General features: G+C 39.8%; 1 protein-coding gene across 6 annotated transcripts in view; it reads right to left on the bottom strand.

Annotated features, from left to right (window-relative positions):
* LTBP1 (latent transforming growth factor beta binding protein 1) overlaps positions 1-19176 on the bottom strand; it is a 205177-nt gene that overhangs the window by 177767 nt on the left and 8234 nt on the right. For all 6 annotated transcript variants that reach the window (XM_084512716.1, XM_084512718.1, XM_084512717.1 and 3 more), the window contains one exon: positions 10076-10364. In XM_084512716.1, the coding sequence (XP_084368842.1) occupies positions 10076-10364 (289 nt within the window). The remainder of the gene's footprint in view (positions 1-10075; positions 10365-19176) is intronic.

Below are 19176 nucleotides of genomic sequence, written 5' to 3'. Positions count from 1 at the left end.
GTGTCCTCTCTAGCTGCAATGTGTTCTGCAATAAAAGTAGAACAGGAGAAGCATTCAAAGCAAATAATTTGGGGTTGACTGTGACTGCATCTCATTTGTTTTTAATTTTGGTATTAGTAATCTTTCTACTGAAGCCATAAGAGAATACAATAGAGCACACGTATTGATTTGTGTCCATCTGCCATTTGAAGAAAAGAGGATTCACTTGAGCATTCAGTAGAAAGACAATTATACACAATGAACAACATAGATGGTTCAAAAAATGTGCTGCCAATAAATGACATATTCCAGTGAATTCAAACCACCCTTCTCAAAATTCTGGCATTCGCAACACGAAAATAAACTCCAAGTAGAAGGAAAAGCAAAGCTTGCCACCTACTGCCCAACAACATAATAGTATGTACTAGTATTGTCTATCCTTCCTTTTAACAGACTTTGCTTTTGAAACTCATTTCTGACACAATATGTACAGCATTCCATCTTCCTTCATCTCTTTAATAACAGAAAACACAAAACACCCGAAGGATTTTGTTTTAACTGTTTTTAAGCTGTTTATGAAATCCTTTAAAAGTCTAAAGCATCTTTTATCATAGCACCCAACCTGACAGAGAATTCCTTTTAATATCATTCTGTGGTGGTATGGGCTCTAATGAACACTGTCCTCTGCTGGACAGTAGGTTTTCTGTTTAGAGCGTACTTCAAATAGAAAAAATATATATTACAACAGACAAAACTTGTAAGAAAATATTTTTTCTGTACACTCCTATAGAGGAAATTTATTTTAGCTATAGATTGCAGCAGTAGGAGAAGAGGGCTGTAACGAAGACTGCTTTATTCAAAGTATTTCCTTCAACCTGCAAGCTCAATGTATCAACTGAAGAAGTGGGTCTCATTTTGTTCACAAGCAGGGAAATTCTCTTAAGTAATTGCAATGCTTTGGTGAACTACTGGCCTGCAGTCATTTGCATTAGTATTTTAGGAGAATGGTGTTTTCTGAATAGCAATAGGTCCTCTGCTTAATGTAGGCAGCTACTTAAAGTCAAGCAGTTGCAATTCAATTGCTTACAGAACTTCTGAGCACACTAGAAATCACGTCTTCACATACAGTGATGTGGACAAGACACTTCAAATTAACCACCAGTCTACCCTCCGGTACTCCAACACCTTTCTCATTAAAACCCTATGAGATAATTCAGGGAAAATTTGCTAGAGTGGGCAATCAACAAGGATTTACTGCAGACCTCCCTCCAGCAGAATACTGGCTGGTAAAATCCAATGTTTGAACAGTAACAATAAGAGAAAATTCCACTTTCTCCAACTGCCTAGCTTTCCTCGTAGTCTGCATTCATGTCCTGAATACAGTCACACACAAAAAAAATCTGTCATCATATACTGATGAGCAGTAACCTTCAAAATTCAACATAAGCCAACATGAGTAATAAACCTCCGTGGCAGTGGTCACATTAACAACTGATTACACACTGAACTGAACCCAACAGCTTTGGATTCCTGAGAGGAATTTCACAGAATCACAGAATTTCTAGGTTGGAAGAGACCTCAAGGTCATCGAGTCCAACCTCTGACCTAACGCTAACAATGCCCACTAAACCATATCCCTAAGCTCTACATCTAAACGTCTTTTGAAGACTTCCAGGGATGGTGACTCCACCACTTCCCTGGGCAGCCTGTTCCAATGCCTCACAACCCTTTCAGTGAAGAAGTTCTTCCTAACATCTAACCTAAAACTCCCCTGGCTCAACTTAAGCCCATTCCCCCTCGTCCTGTCACCAGGCACGTGGGAGAACAGGCCAACCCCCACCTCGCTACAGCCTCCTTTGAGGTACCTGTAGAGAGCGATAAGGTCACCCCTGAGCCTCCTCTTCTCCAGGCTGAACAAGCCCAGCTCCCTCAGCCGCTCCTCGTAGGACTTGTTCTCCAGGCCCCTCACCAGCTTCGTCACCCTTCTCTGCACCCGCTCAAGCACCTCCATGTCCTTCTTGTAGCGAGGGGCCCAAAACTGAACACAGTACTCGAGGTGCGGCCTCACCAGAGCCGAGTACAGGGGGACGATCACCTCCCTAGCCCTGCTGGTCACACTGTTCCTGATACAAGCCAGGATGCCGTTGGCCTTCTTGGCCACCTGAGCACACTGCTGGCTCATATTCAGCCGACTATCCACCATCACTCCCAGGTCCTTCTCTGCCTGGCAGCTCTCCAACCACTCATCTCCCAGCCTGTAGCTCTGCTTGGGGTTATTGTGCCCCAGGTGCAGGACCCAGCACTTGGCCTTGTTGAACTTCATGCAGTTGACCTCAGCCCATCGGTGCAGCCTATCCAGATCCTCCTGCAGAGCCTTCCTACCCTCAAGCAGATCGACACACGCACCTAACTTGGTGTCATCTGCAAACTTACTGAGGGTGCACTCAGTGCCCTCGTCCAGATCATCGATGAAGATATTAAAGAGGACCGGCCCCAGCACCGAGCCCTGGGGGACGCCACTAGTGACCGGCCTCCAACTGGACTTGACTCCATTCACCACGACTCTTTGGGCCCGGCTATCCAGCCAGTTTCTAACCCAACGAAGCATACCAAACCTTCTTGGAGCTTAGGTAAAATAGAAACTGCTTTTCAGTAGGAAAATGCATGGCTCACAGTGAAGAAAAATATTCAGACCTAGCACTGAAAGAGAGTGAGTTTATCAGAGATGAAGTATATATCTCTTGGGGATCCTAAGTCATGAGCCAAGCAAACTATTCATAGATGAGAAATCAATGAGGCATTTGTCATTAATCAGACAGGCCCAATCCTGAAAATATGTCTGTCTTTGTCTAAGGCCAGCCCACACCATTCTCTGAATAAAGATTCTTGAACCATCTAGTTATCTGCTACATAAGCAAAATGCTAAGATTAAGTAAACCCCCTGAAGAGGGGTTCCTTGTGTCTTTGTTATCTATTTAATAAGGTTATTAAGAATGAATCCTCAATATAGATTAAGTGTTTAGACAACAACAGAAGTTATACTAATACCCAAGACCCCTCCCCCCCCAAAAAAAAAAAAAAAAAAAAAAAGAATAACAGATGATACCTGCAGCTTATTTTTGAAGGGCTGAAGATAAAATATTAAGCAAAATTGCTGATGCAAAGAACAAAGGCAGACATCTACAAACATACTAAGCCTTTCCTCTAATATCCCTAAAACAGAGGAAAACATTCCTGGTTCATTGATTATTTTAACACTAAAGTCATTTTTCTCAACACAGAATATTGTTAAATCATATCTGAGACCAGCAAGAAACCCTGTTCTCAATTTGGTTTTCTTCCTTTGGATGTTAAAGGTACAGATGTATTTTAACAATAGGCATTGGTTTTCCAAATCAGTCTCCTGAGATCTAGTCCTACAGCTGTGTAGAGAAGGGAATGAAAATGACATGAAAATGATTCCCATTAGATTATTATTCTTATATGCTCCAAGTGAGACAGCTAGTTGAAATAAAGATTTTAGTTTATCCATGTCCTATATCACTGTCATTGTGCAGCAGTTTGCTTTTAGGGAAAAACGTCTCATTTCTTCTACCTGAATAGGTTAAAAAGCATCCTGCAAGTATAACATTTATTGAAGAGTTGTTTTGGTATCACAAACTGTTGCTAATCACAGAATCACAGAATTTTTCTAGGTTGGAAGAGACCTCAAGGTCATCGAGTCCAACCTAACGCTAACAGCCCTCCACTAAACCATATCCCTAAGCTCTACATCTAAGCGTCTTTTGAAGACTTCCAGGGATGGTGACTCCACCACTTCCCTGGGCAGCCTGTTCCAATGCCTCACAACCCTTTCAGTGAAGAAGTTCTTCCTAACATCTAGCCTAAAACTCCCCTGGCTCAACTTAAGCCCATAATGGAGCAACTCTTTTTTAAAGCAGGTGTTTTGAATGCTTGGGAAGACTTTTGTCTTGGAACAACAAAAGTGTTATCCCAACCTGAAATTTAACAAAGTAAACCCTCCTTATTGGAACTGAAAATGTGCTGTCATGCTATGCATTAAAAAACAAGCACCTTAGTCCCAGCAAGCTACCGGGAAAAAAGTGAAATTCTGCATATATTAGTACTCCAACAATTTTAGGGACTATTAAGCATTAAACCACATATTGTTTGCCAACACCTTTTGAAATACTTCCTCAATAAATGGAAAATAATAATAGCAGCACGATTTCAAAAATTACGAAGTGGAAAAGCCACGCTGAAGAATCACACACCAGTTTGCAACACAGCAACAAATAGCATTTAACTCCTCATTAAATCCACTTATTATGCATCTTCATGCAGACACTGAATGGCCAGGTGCATGGTTTTTCAGCTAGGGAAAAGATGTTGAAAAACACTAACGTTTGAATTGGTGGTTTATATTACTGTTTTCAGCTAAACTGAAAGCATCAGTATAGTTTTAGAAATAATAATCTTCCTGGAAAAGCTGTTCCAAAAGCAGAGGCAATGATTTCTACACACACAGAGCATGCCTACATTGCTATGTCTGTATTTTGCTGTTGTGAACATTAATGTGAACATGTTCCAGTAGCACTTGAAGATAGTAACTCAGCAACAAGCTAATTTAAAAGTGAAGGCTACCTTGTTGAGTGCATTCAACTCATGGGAAGGAAGGGTACAACAACTCTCAAAATCAATGCGGCTTACAGGGCTCAGGAACTGATGGACAAACCTCACCTCCGACCACTGGAGTTAAATTTTGAAGCCTGAGAAGCAGAAGTTCCCCGACATTGCAAAGCACGTGGTGCTGATCCTATCTCAGCATTTAGATATTCTTTTCTTAGAATAAATCCTTGAGGACTGGGCTGTAGGAGCGCAGAACCTAGTAGCCTGGCTCTGAAGGCAAAGGTAGAAGTCTGCAATTGCACCTAAAACAGCATAGTCTCGGCTCACTCTTAACCAAGGATCTGTTCAGGCCCTTCTATACACACTCAATATCCTCAAGTATGCACTCAGGTGTATCAGTCCTAAGTACACACACACATGCATGTGCCTAAGTACACTGATTAAAACCCGAGTTACACCAAGAAAAGGAAAAAAAAAAAAAAAGCAGATTTAAGAATATTCATATAGAATATCTTGCCTAGAAGGAAAAAAAAAAAAAAAAAAAAAGATTTTCCAAGGTATCAGCATTGGAATTACAGTTTAGTTCCTCGCAACTCCCCGTATTCCCTGAGAAGAGATGGTCTCTTCTGAAGAAAGAAGGCAGGGTATCATACAAGTTCTTGGCTTTGAAGGGAAACGGGGTCACCAACAGAGAATAAAAACAACTGAAATACAACTTTCAGAAGTTAAGAAGCCATCACAGACTTTCTAGTTTTAGCTTAAAGTTGTTGGGTTATTTTTTTTTTTTTTTTTTTTTTTGACTTCTACGATGAGATGGCTAGCTCAGTGCATGAAAGAAGTGTGATGGATGCTTTTAAGCCAGACTTTAGCAAGGGTTTTGACAGTCTCCTGTTAGATTGTAGATTTTTATTTTATATATACATATATGTAATTTTACTTTCTAACTATTTTTTCTTGGAGAAAAATTGGTGAAACAAGGATAACTGGAATATAAAGCAGGTAAAAAAAAACTGCCTGGCTAAACAGATGGTAATCAGTCATATGAAGTCCAGCTTGCAGGAGGTTAAGTGAGTAACTAGGTACTTTCCTGAGAAGATCAATACTGGGACTGATATTGTTCAACTTCTCTTTCCCTCCCTTGTCTAGGGGAAATTAATAGTCTCAGCAAGCATGCAGACAACTCCAGTGTGGAGGAGTTGGCTGTTATACCAGAGGGCAGAAGGATTTTGACAGGTTGGAGAAATTAATGGACTTGCAAACTCAAAAGCAAACACAAACTCCTGTATCTGAAATGTATCAACCATGTGCAAAAGCACAGGCTTGGTGTTGAAATGACTGAAAAGCAGCCCCAAAGAAAAGGATCTGAGGTGCTGTTTGACAAGCCCAACACAAGTCATTAGCATACCCCTGAAGCAAAGATGACCAAGCATATATTGGGCTGTGATTGCAACAGCATAGCCAGCAGGTCAAGGGACTTGTTATTCCCTTCTATTTGGTGTTTTTGAGACTGCATCTCAAGTACTATATCCAGCTTCAAAATTAAAGAAATTAAGAAGGATACTAAAATTAAGAAAGACACAGACACAGCGAGGCGAGTCCAGCAGACTGCACGAGCTGCATTTGTTCATTGCTGCATTGATTTTAGTAGGGTCACAACAGCATGGCCAATTCTCCTCTCAGTTTTGTTTGTGTTTTTTTTTTTTTTTAAATCTAAATTCACACTAATCTCACATTTATCCCTTTTCAATTACTAAGAATTAAGGAACTATCGGAAGAAAATAGTACATTGTTGAAGAGAAGGAAAAAAAATAATACAGGTTGATTAGATTCACTGAAATTAACAAGTGATCTGCTTGCCTGTAAAAACATGACCAAGAACACAGTTTTGGAGGGGACCTCCTAGGAAGCATTGAAAGGTGCATTAGACACACTGGTAATCCCAATTCTGCCACCTAAAGGCTGTGAATCCACCTCTCCTCCTTTGATGAGCTTCGCTTTGCCCAGTACAAAAGCAAACTTTCATATTTCATCGACAATTGCCTCCTGAAAGCTGCTGCTATTGCCTGAAGGTGTGCTGCTGTGACATTTAAGCGTATTACTGAGCTTTGGTTGGTTGATGCTATACTTTCTGGTGACCATTTTCAAAACTGTAATGGAAAGCTTACTTCAAAAGAAGAACAAAAAGCATTATTTTCTACTCCCACAGCTGGTAAATGCAGAAAATCAAGCTGTTGGTGCTATGCTGTTGCCAACATGTGAGAGAATGAGATGTGAAGGGAACACTTGGAGTTCCTGGAGAGCTATCACAGCAAGTCAGGACCAGAAAGCACATCTGTTACTGAGATCAGAATTACCACCAGGTTCCAATAAGAAGCAGATTTTTTTTTCCAAGACACCACTTGTTTTCAATTACAGCCATCTACATCTTTTGCTAACATTCTTCCAAGATGAGACCTTGTACCTGACAACATCCATCCCCAGCTCCAGGCTATGACAGTGTCCGTGTGTTCTAAATCCAAGGTATTCCAGGAAATGAATCCCTCTCCAGGTTTCCTTCTGTTTAGCGCTCTGTTCTTCAAAAAGAGATCTCTGGGAAGAAATAAATAAACTTCCTACTTCCCTAAATATCATTGCTACCATGATCCCACGAAAACACGTAAGAACACATCTCAGTGACTGAAGTCAGGAAAGTTGCATTCATAAACAAAACATAAAAGTTAATGGAGGATGGCAAAACAGAATCACTGTAGAGACAAGCTTCTCATAGGAGCTTATTTTGGTGTTCTAGGTTGGGTCCTGCACTGGCTCTCACCAGTCCTTGACAGTTCAGCATAACAGCAGCACCTGTATTAGCATGTGAACTGCACCAACAGTAGATAATTCCATTCCTGCCATAGCCTTTCCTACATTTATAAGAGTGGGAACAGGAAAAAGTTATTCCTACAAGATTTGAGCAGCCTTACACAACAGAGATTACAAGACATTCAAAGGAGGAACTGAAACAGGAGCTAGCCTGTTTGCTCTGCACGAATAGTATAGCCCTGATCTCACAAGAATCCTTTAGCCCTGTAAATTGCCCTGGTAGTCATTGAGAACTACTGCTAGCACTCATTTCAATAGTTACATCTAAGTATGCACCTTCTTCTTTTTCTTGTTTTATACAACCACTTAGGTTTGTCAAACAGCTCATTTTCTCTCCATCCCCTGGCTCCTGTGTCTGGCTCTTGCTAAGGCTGTAAGCTGGATTTCTCATGATTACAAAGACTCAGTTACCCTTTCTCCCACTCTATTATTGAACTGTCTGAAAGTGATTTATCTTCATGTGATTTCAAAAGACTAACAATCCCATTTCCCTTAAAAAGCCTCTTTAAATCTAGAAGAAAATCCTTAGGCTAAGAAGGGTCATATTAACAAAGCCCACCTGGGTTTGCAGTGCTTGCGGAAGCATGCAGAGGCTCTTGGGATAGTAGACAATGTGACTTTTTCAGTCTGAAGTCAGTTCCTCTACATACGGGACATTGTCTCATGCAATCAGAAATGAACTTTGGTAAAGCATGGCACCCTTGCAAGTACCCTTTAGAAACACTTCGAGCATCAAAGCCTGGCAACCCACAGTAGCATGGAAATATATCAGCTTATTGTCTTTTTTCTTATGAAGTAAACCCTTTAGCTATGAACTCATCTTTTCCAGGAATAATGGAAAACAAACAAGTATTCCCTGGAACCATCCACAAGCCCCTTCCTTCTAAGCACAGTCTGAGTGGGTGAAAGAACAGATTTATTTTTTTCCCCAAGCAAGAACAGCCTTTTCTTAAAAAAGTTTTACTACCCAATTTGGAAAACTAATGTTTCTTGCAATAGGAAGAAGAACTCCTTGAGAATGCTTTTGTGTGGAGGAAGGAAGAAAGAGGCAGAAAGACATACAGTATACTCCACAGGAATCAGAACTGAAGAGATAGGAATTGCCTGGCCTCACTGTAATGATTCGCTCTATCACACTTTGTGGGGCTAAGCACAGAAGCCAGGTACTGAGGATTAGTAGTCCTGCTGGCCTGTAGGGAGGGAGCAGAGAAATCTGGTTATTTTACTGGTAATTTCCCTTTCGTATTAATCCTAATAACCCTGCTCACTGTGGGCTCAGAGTACTGCAAAATACTAAAAACTGCGTGGCAATTCCTCTGTCCTTCAAGACTTTAAGTGTATTTGTTCTTAAAGCCCATTCTGCTTCATCTTCTACATTTCTCAAGGAACCTGTTGGCTTGGGGTTAAGAACTCCAACAGAAATCTAAATATTTAAGTTCCTCTTCCTATTACACAAGATGCATGAACCTGTTTTTACTTATGACCTCACAGTTAGACAAACTAGGACACCACTAGAAGGAATCAGAAGTGTTTTGGAGGAAGGAACCCAATAGAGGTAACCAGAAAGCACCAGGTATCACTGGCAGTGCCCAGTGACTTCTATTCTCAGAAGCAGCTTGGAGAGGTATGGCAAGATGTACTTTGTTACCAGGAACATGTAACTACTTAGGTGCAGTCTGGTATAATCCCACATTGCCCTTCTGGCTTCACTTTTTATAATTCTGGGCAAGGGAAATAACAGTTTATCTCCCAGTCTCAATAATCTTGCTCTTGAGGCTAGAAGATGGACTATATCCTTATTACAGCTATCCAAAAGTGACATCTTCAGAGGGCAACACTTTTTGCCTGACTTCACCTGAATCTGGAAGTACAGCAGCAGCTGCAGACACCTTAAAACTGCCCACTCAATTTGATCGCCAGGCTTCTGTGCACCCCACCACATTATGTGCAACCCTGGAACAAGTTACGGTCAGACACATTAAAATAAGCAACATTATAGTTAGAGAAATTTCAGATTAATTTGAAGTATTTCAACTAATGAAAGTAACATTGAAGCCTGGAGGCAGAGGAAAAACTCTCCAACAACAGGGGTGTTTCTTTGCTACCTATGACAGGCAGCTGCAGTCCTAAACCTCAAACGTAAGCAAACAGAAGCATCCATTGTAATAAAACTAAAAACGTTACTAGGAAAAAAAGGGGGAGGAGGGGACACAAGTATATTGATAGCAGAAAGAAGAAACCAGAACACACGCACAAAATCTTACTCTCCCCATTTATGTAGTGTTGGATGCAGTGTTGGGAATTTGTTGTTGATTAAACTCAATAAGCCAGCAGCATAAATTAAGAATAACTCCTGTGAAATTAATATAGCACTTTTATTCTAAGGAAAAAAATGACGGAATGATATTAAGGGATATTCTATTCTGGTGAGAAGATCTGGCTCACAAGGAGCCACTTAGAAGTCTTCGAGTTAAAATAAAACGTTCTTTAAAAATCAGTGAAAGATTCCAAGTGTGACTATATGAAAACATTTGCAAGGAACAACATTTTATAAATCCAATGTATTGGACTTCTTGAAGAGCAAAAATAAAAACAAAGCACTTACTGTGGTTGCATTTGCTGAGGTAATCCAACAGGAGGCTTCTGCTTGATGGTGAAAGCCATCTGAGTCATAGGGCCAACCTTTGGTGGGACCTGCACCTTTCGAGAAAAGGTCTGCTGGGCAGCCTGCTGGGGAATGGGCCATGGGGGAGCAACAGGGTTCCGGCCTTCAGTGGAAGATGTGTCTTGCATGACCGTGTCCTCACAGGAATTGCCTTTTGTTCCTGGCTTGCACACACAAAGCTGAGGTCGCAGGCACATCCCTCCATTTTGGCATGGTGGTGCACAGTTAGCTACAAAAAGACATTTTAAAAAGTACCTGTGAAAAAGGATGACAGGAAATGCAAGCCCACCCCACAATTAAAAAAAAAAGTGTTAATTGTTAGCATTAATTGAAGTAATATTAACATTGCTAAGCTCCACAAAAGAGTTTGTAAGTTGGAACGGCTTTTACTGCTCTCCTACATAATACATGCACAACATTTGAACAGTTTAGTAAAGTAAAATGTTGGTGAGTTAAAAAAAAATAAATTGGAAATGTGCAAGACCAAGAAATACAGAACTCTTTAAAATCTGTTAGTCTTCTGTACTCTTTCCCTGCATGCTCCCTCCCTATACTATGACAACCAAAATGCATACTGATGAAAACAAAAATAGGCAGATTATACAAGTTTACTGCAGATCCAAGATTGGATTCATTCTGCTACTATTTAAAATCACAGATCCCTTATAAGCACCTAGAATGAATCATTACGGTCACATCAAAGATGACCAAAATGTTGCAGAGGCATGAAACGATTCAACCCTTCCCCCTCTAAAGCCAAGATGCAATTCCCTCTGAAATTACCACCATAATAACAAGAAAAAAAAAAAAAAAAGCAGGAAAAAGAAAAAGCAGACACACAAACTGATCCTGCAAAGACATAGCTATACCTAGGGGCTGCGAGAGACAGGTGTTTGTGATTATCTTGCACTAGCTGCTGTATGCTCTTTTGTACCGCCAGTGCAGAGCGATAAGTTTCTTCAAAAGACAATTCACTTCTAGATACCCAGCTTCACACAGGATTAGTTACACTCTGTTTGTGTTGCTCTATCCACTGGCTACAGAGGGAGTCTGAATAATTAGCCTCCTCGCAACGGCCATCTCCTAGATCTAGTTAAAACAGGATCAGTTCCATTCTGAATGAGCAAGAATTATTGAGAAGCAAACCTTACAGACAAAATGAAAAAAGCAAAAGCAGCTGCTGATCATATGTATACATAACACTGCAAAGGTATGTGCCTCATTTCAGGATTTATTTTGGATGTTTCATCTTATAATGCTATTATATTTGGAGAATGTTAAACACTAAGATAGCAAAAACAGTATCTTCTTATCAAGAGGATTAAATTTAATAGCAAAATACAATTTGAATTAAAATATCAAAATTATTTTTTCATTTGTCTTAGAGATGCTATACAATGAAGCTTTCCCAAGAAGATACATTGCTGAGCAACACATTTTGCCCCTTCAAACAGAGCATACCTCTAATGTTGTTACAGATCTTTTTACATAGACAAAACAATATGCCAGATCAAAAGGTAAAGGTTTTACTAAAATAGGTAACACCGTATCATAAGCCATAACATATGATACTATACCATACTCAGGAATATCCAATTTCAAAGTAATTTAGAAAAAAAGTACACAGCCCTGTTCCAAATAAATTCAAACTGGAGCACTTGGCACTTCAATCAAGTTTTTATACATGCATTTATATACAAATATAAAGCAAACATACAAGCACACATTTGAAAAAAACTTGCTAGGGTGGAACTGTGTTAGCTTGGTGCAACTTGTCAGCTGATAATATCAGCTGGTACAGATGTATCATGTATACCATCTGTGCACAGGGCACTAGAGTTACATACACACAACTTCATTTACACCATGTGCTTCTCACACGTAAACTCCCTTCCAAGTGCTGGTCAGCAATTCATCTCCTCTTGAATGCTACTTGACTGAACTAGCTGGATTACATATTGCACATCTCCCTGGGAACAAGAAGTGGTCATTTGCTTATTTATATTTCTGATTATTTGGAGAGCATGTATTGCCTTTTACTGCCAGAAGGCTGAAAATTTTCACTGTAAACGTGAGAAGGAATTTACAACAAGCATATGTTATGATACACAAACTCTTCCTTGCATCTTGCCTTCAAGACCTAGATTTTGCTACAAGCAGTAAAAATTCACAAATGACTGAAACGGATCATATCTTTGGAAAACAGACTGAGACCTTAAATTCTAATGAAGTTTCACTGACCATTCTAATGAAGTTTCACTGACCAAAGAAGTGGAGCAAAAGGGAATTTTTCAAGATCCACAACTACTATAGTAGTGCTAACTACTGAAAAACCTGGGGAAAAAAATAAAAATAAACAAAAAAAAAAGCAAACTAGCATCGCGATGCACCAGAAAGCCACAGAACCTAGGGAAGCCAGAGCGCAACCTTTCCAGGGCTTGGAACCACACAACTGCTGAACACATCCTTGGACACCCCTTGGATTTCCCTTATCCCTTATACTGGTAAGTGTTAAAAGTAAACACTTCAGGATAACCAAAGATCTAAGAACACAAGACCCTTTGAAAGATTTCTTTTTACACACGGAAAAAGAAAGCAGACATTCAGCAGGACCGCTTCAAAACCCTTTTTAATGTGGCTCTTTGAAGGGAACACCTGTATTTCTAGTTACATATGACTAAAGGCCAACCAGGCCACTCCAACACACCTCCACAACTATGCATGAGGTCCCCTTTCAGGATTGCTCTGAAAGGAAAAAAAATGTTCATCACTGGAACAAAGCACACAAGATCTTCTTGCTGCTGGCTAACAGGTCTCTGCTACTCCTGGTGCCTAGACAAAAAGGAAACAAAAACGTGGTATCTCCTGCTCCATGTAATATGAAAATAGCTGCATTAGCAAAGCAACTGTTTTCTCTACTGCAGTGCAAAACACTGAAAACAGGCTGCTAAATCTGACAGCTGTACAGTGAAAACAACAACCTGCACCACATTTTAGGTCATTTCATCTGCCAGGTTTTTGATGTGACTTTCTCTTCCTCAGTCTGGAGGGAAATACGCTACCAGATAGTGACAATACAGATAGGTATCTTCAAACAGAAATAACCAGGTAATACAAATCTCAGAGATGTGTTCATAAAGAATTATTCCTCATTGAGGACAGCACTATGATAAGAGGCTTTGGAGGGACTCTGATACCAGAACTGTGACCCCATCACCCTGGTCACCTGTAAGCATAGCGTAGAGATCACAGGGAAACAGCTTGAGCACAGTCTGTAGTGCTTTAGAAAGAAAGAAAGGTTTCTGCAAAAATTAGTTTTAAAATCCAATTTTTACAACATGAAAAAAGTTCATACTGAAAGCATATTTCTTGAGATTTATGGACATGCATCCATAAAGCCTACAGGCTTCTCAACAAGTTTCTTGAAATTAAACGTGTGATGAAGCTTGCAAGTCTGTCTGCGATGGACAGTGTCAGTGGAACAAAATAACCAGTCTGTTATCTCCTAATTCTCAAAACATGTGAAATAAAAATTCATAACTGCATAAAAGACATTTCTGAGAAAAATGCTGGGCTTTTTTTTTTTTTTTTTTTAAACTGTGGTTAGGAACCAAAGTTATGCTGCAGAAGCCTAACAAAACTTCTTAATCACTTACAAAGTGAACCTAATTGTTCACTTTGAACAAAAAAAGGTTGCAATGAGTTTAAAACTATGCAGCTGAAAGTAGAACCTGTTTTGGAATTACTTTTTAATTTAAAAAAAATATTAAGCAGACTCAGTTTTACTTCACTGACAGCAACATAAGCAAAGTTTCTCTTATTTAGATATATAAAGCATACAAGGCTCTGCAGGACGAACTGCATTACTCTAACATCTGGCATTGCAACAAAACAAGCATCAGCAGGTCCAGAAAATATGTTAGACTCAGTTTGTCTCAAACGATGTGATCCGTGACAGCAGGTTGGAAAACCGATTCATTCGCTCTTCACAACAATTGACCCTTCGATCAAAGTTCTTCATGAACATTGTATAACGGAAGATCACAAAATCAAGAAGAGGATCACATTTAAGGAAAGAATTAAAATGAACATTTAATTGATACAATACAGCAGTTTATTTTTAAAAACATTCAAGACAGCTGTAATGTGCCAAATGCATGACCTAATTATTTTGTTTGAAGACAACAATAATGGCACATCCAACTCAAAACACCATTATTTTCCATAAAGCGAAGCTTCCAAAAGCTGGAATATGGAAGAATTAAGCTTGAAACTGAAAAATGGGCTTGTACACCCCTGTTAAAAAGTTTTGATGAGGCTTGATGAAAGGCTTGATGCTGTGGTCACAACTACAAGTTCAAAAATGAAGCTTGGCAAGATGCAAGCAATGAGACTGGCCTTACTGAGTCAGATCAAAGATGCACTTCATCTCTTTCCCCCATGGTAAAGGTGGCTACTTAAGGATGGGTATAAGAACTGGGTGAGAAGCAATAAAAGCTTCTACCATTACAGCCTTCGGTGAGAGGCTCAACAATTTCTGAGCAAGAGCACTGTTTTTGTGTTTAATAGCCCTCAACAGAATTTTCTGCCAGGAATTCACTGATCTGCTTTTTAAGCCTGTTAGTTTCAGCAGCCACAACTTCTTGTGCCAAGGAAGCTGGCCACAGGCAACATAACTAACCTCGCCTCACCTCCCATAGGTGTAACTTGGTGAAGGAACACAAGGCTTCTTAGGGTTGCTTTTTTGTTTGTTTTGTTTTTTTTTGGGGGGGGAGTTTTAAGGCCATGCAATTTGTACCTACTAAAAATAAAGGAAGTTTGACCCATACGCAGCAGAATTAATAAATGCCTGCTTATTATTCTTGCTTTTTCTTCTCCCAGTGTGGCAAGCCCCACCTGCCTGCCATGGTATGGTCATGGACAACAGACTTCTCATTGTGTGGTTACATGGCAGCAACTGCTGCACCACAGGAGCACATCCATGGATCAGCAAGCGACTCTCCACAGAGTGTAGTTATGGAGTTCTGCCTTCTTTTTCAGATGGAAACAGCACTAACCAAAAGTTCCTGGCAAAAACAGCAGTGAAGTTAACAGTGCAACAGTGAAATGATTACTTTAAGTTACCCCTATGGCACTTCTAGAAGAGACTTGCATAGGGATCTTTTCTGATAAAGAGAAAATGATCGAGAGCATTTCAGAAGAGCAGCACACGTCCAACATCGCATATACTCTTGTGCATGTAACAACACCTTTTAGATACGCATCAAGGACTTTTTTTTTTTTTTTAAGGGGAATTCATACCTGCAGAGACACCCTGTTCTAAATCCCTTCATAACGTGACTGAGTCACGCACACCACAATCAACAGTGACTAACAGGCTGCTGTTGCTTAACCAGCCCATTTCAGATTGCTCAGCTCTCTCTCGGAGTTGCAGTCTACTCATCCTGCTCCCCCATGGATGGTTTTATTATGAGCTATGATTGTTCTCTGAACAAAGCTTTTATCCATCATTGCATTTCATTATTGTCTTTGATACACCATTGCATTTCATTTGTTCTCAGAGTTGCTACAACAGCCAAACTTGAGTTAGAGATGTGAAGTCTCAGAGGCCATTTCAGAATTGCCCATCCCTGTGGCTTGTCCATCCCTGATGGGGCCAAAGCGTTCCAGCTCTTCCTCAACACAAAGAGTGCTATGCAAATACAAACCAAGCCTAAGTTATGAGCTGTATTGAGTTTTTTCAGGTAGCAAGCTGTTCGAGTCAATAAGGATGCAGATGAACTGTGTAAAACTGCAGACCTTACACCTCAAGCAATTAGGCGGTAAAATTGCAAATAACATTCAGTGTAGATAAATGCGAACACACTGGGGAAAAGCAATCCTAACTTCACATTAAATTGTTAAATTGCTGATCTTCAAGCAGACCACTACCACTCTCAAATGAACCGTTGTCAGTAGCTCCATAAAAACATCAGCTCATTGCTCAGACACAATGAAAAAAACCACAAGCATTAAGAATTGTTGGATAAGGAGTCAGGAGTAACAACATAGAACAGCACTATAAGGCCCCTTTGTACACATGCACCCATAGCTCCCCCTACCTGGGCTGCTGCATACCATTCTGGTGCTTTCATCTTGAAAAGGATTTCCTGGCAGGAGAACCCAGAAAAGGTTGTTGGAAGGGCAACTGGGATGATCAAAGGTGGGAAACAGCTTTTTTGTGTGAGCCATGCCAAGGTTCCCCAGAGCTCTTCGGTACAGAAAACGAAGTATGGAAAAAGGCTCCAAACTCATAAGTAACAGCAAAAAAGGTGAACATCGTCTCTTCTGTCTTGAGAGCACCATGCAGACACAGCTAGCCACAGGTTCAACGTGGCCCACGTGGCAGAGAGGGGGCAATTAACCCGGGGTACTAGGATCACTAGAATCACTTTGAAATTCCTGAATCACCAGACACTGAATCTCACATTTTTCTGTGAAATTATCCCAAAATACTGATGCATTTTTCCCTAATGAACTACTGCTTGTTGCCATCACAGACAGCATACTGGGCTACAGGGGCACCTATCAGGCCTGGTATGGCCGTATTTAAGGCATTCTTTGAGAAAAACGAGCATAAAACAACAGTACTACCCTGAGGCTTCAAATTTGGAAGACCTTTCCAACACGTCTGCATGTAGTATTTTGTACTGATTTACACGTATGCACTTTTCAGGGCATGCATTCAGGTCATTTTGGTTAAAAACACATAAATATTTGCAGGACCAAGTCCTAAAACGTGAGGTTTATAACACCTTGAAAATATGTTGCTATGGAATGTTCTAAAACTTAATAAATTAAGCAAAATTTTGTATACTAAATCAGTAAGTATAAAAACTTCAGTACGTTCTAATATTTTATCCAAGACTTTTTCATACCTTTCTAGGTAATCAAAACAAAGGTACAAGTCATTTGCTGTGAAGAAACTTTTATATTGAATTCCTGACAGTTCTCAGATTAAGATCATTAAGCCTTCCCATGTAGATGTTCATCACTTGGATTTCACAACACTTTAGTTATCTTCTTCATTTGCAAGAATTAAAGAATAAGAATTTTGGAAGAATTAATCATTTGGAGAACTAAATTTAGAGAAGAGTACTTTCTAATGAGAAACTCGCAATAACAATTTAAATGGTCCCAAAGTCTTCCTGCAGATCTAACCTTTTTGCCTCAGCTCCACCTTTAAGGATCTCCTTTTTCAAGCAAGTGCTGTTGATTTGTACTTAAATGACCACAAACATTTGTCATGGTCATTCCTGTGTATCTAATAATTTCATACAATGTTTACACTACAATGAACAGTGTTGCACATTTAGTGAGCCCATCCAGTAGATCCTTCCTCTCTGTTTGAATGTAAATTTTAATGTATGGTTGTTGTTTTTCCTCCCCTTCTTAACCACACATATTTAAGCATCAATTTCCAACAGCTTAAATTGCTGCAAACACTGGTTCTGTATGCATCATGGTCCATGCCGCCCATGACATATTACTAATCCTTTCTGGTTATGTTCAACGTAGGAATAGGCTGTTAAAGGCATAGCAAATACCGTCTCATTTCATTAATTCAAGATTACTATTCCTCAAGCACACAAGAAACCCAAACTTAAGTACATCTTGGTTGAGTGAGCATCCTAAATAAAAACTCACGGTACAAAGGCACCTCCAGCTCCCGCTGTGTTGAAAGACAGAGCGATGACCCCCCTACTGATACCAAAAGAAAGGCAGGGAAGGGCCCCGTCTCTCCTGAGAGGCTACGAGCTGGGGGTTCTGAATGTGAAGAGGCATTTCCCTGGCTCCCTCAGAGAAATCTGAATATGGTGCCGACATCCTGGAGAAGGGCAAAGTTTGTAATGGTTTCCTGTTGGTCGCCCTACTGATTAGCTCACCACATACTTGTAGGCTTTTATTCTGGATACCACATTGAGTCTTAAGTCTTTGTAAGCATTGCAAAACTCAGGATTGAGGATGCAACACTGGAGACTAGAAACCCAAAAGCTAACTGAAGGAACATTTGGTGCTCACCATCTTGTGCTTTTCCAGGGATCTACTTCTGCATCTGAGTATCTCTCTTCAAACACTTTTCAACAGCTGAATTTTAGCTGAAGTACATTTAACACGTCTACATAGTCATGGAGGACAGAGAGAGAGGCACTTGTGACCAAGGGTGAGACAACCACGTCAACCACGTTGTGAGAGCATCCTATGAAAAGTTAAATTTACTTAATGCCATTTCTGCTGATTATTTAACTTCAAAAAGCCTGCACGACCTCTGCATGAGTAATGGAGGAAACATTATGACCATCTGTGTCTTCCTACACAGGAACTTTGTTCTTATCATAACTACATGGTCTTAGAGAAATTCTTTCCCTAAATATACTTCAAATAAAAGCATGCATCACATAGGAATTCTTCACTGGTCCACTTCAAACATCTGAAGCATTCCTATATTGACATGGATGACTACATAAACATGAACTCCGTGAAAGGAGGGAAACAAAAAACAATACCTCTGGCATACATAGTGCTTTTAAAAAAAAAAAAAAAATCAAGTTTCTCTCCTAGTATGTTATGTGGTCATCATGCTACTACTTTCTATATATCTTCATACAATGACCTTTAAATGCTACAATACATCAGAAATTTATGGCAACTATACTCAAATATTGCTGGAGCTAGGCCTTTGAAAAAGGGCACATTTTATTGATCATAAGAACACATTCTGCTAGTTGGTACTTGGCATTTTCATCGTGTTTACTGGGGTTTATACATTATAAATTATGTTAGACTGAAAAATCTAGGAGATCATTTTAAATATTTAATATTTTGAGATTGGAATTATACATATTCTGACAGCACAAAATTTAATTTCTCACATGCTATATACTATATATTCTTTAATTTCTGTATCAACAACAGCAAAGGATAATTCACTACAGAGTGGACTAAGCTAGGGAAACCAGAAAATTTACATGTTAGATGCTGTTCTTGCCTGCTGGAGTGGT

The sequence above is a fragment of the Aythya ferina genome, assembly GCF_964211825.1.
Source record: "Aythya ferina genome assembly, chromosome: 3".
In the NCBI taxonomy this organism is placed as follows: domain Eukaryota; kingdom Metazoa; phylum Chordata; class Aves; order Anseriformes; family Anatidae; genus Aythya; species Aythya ferina.
This window is presented reverse-complemented; position numbering and strand designations above follow the sequence as displayed.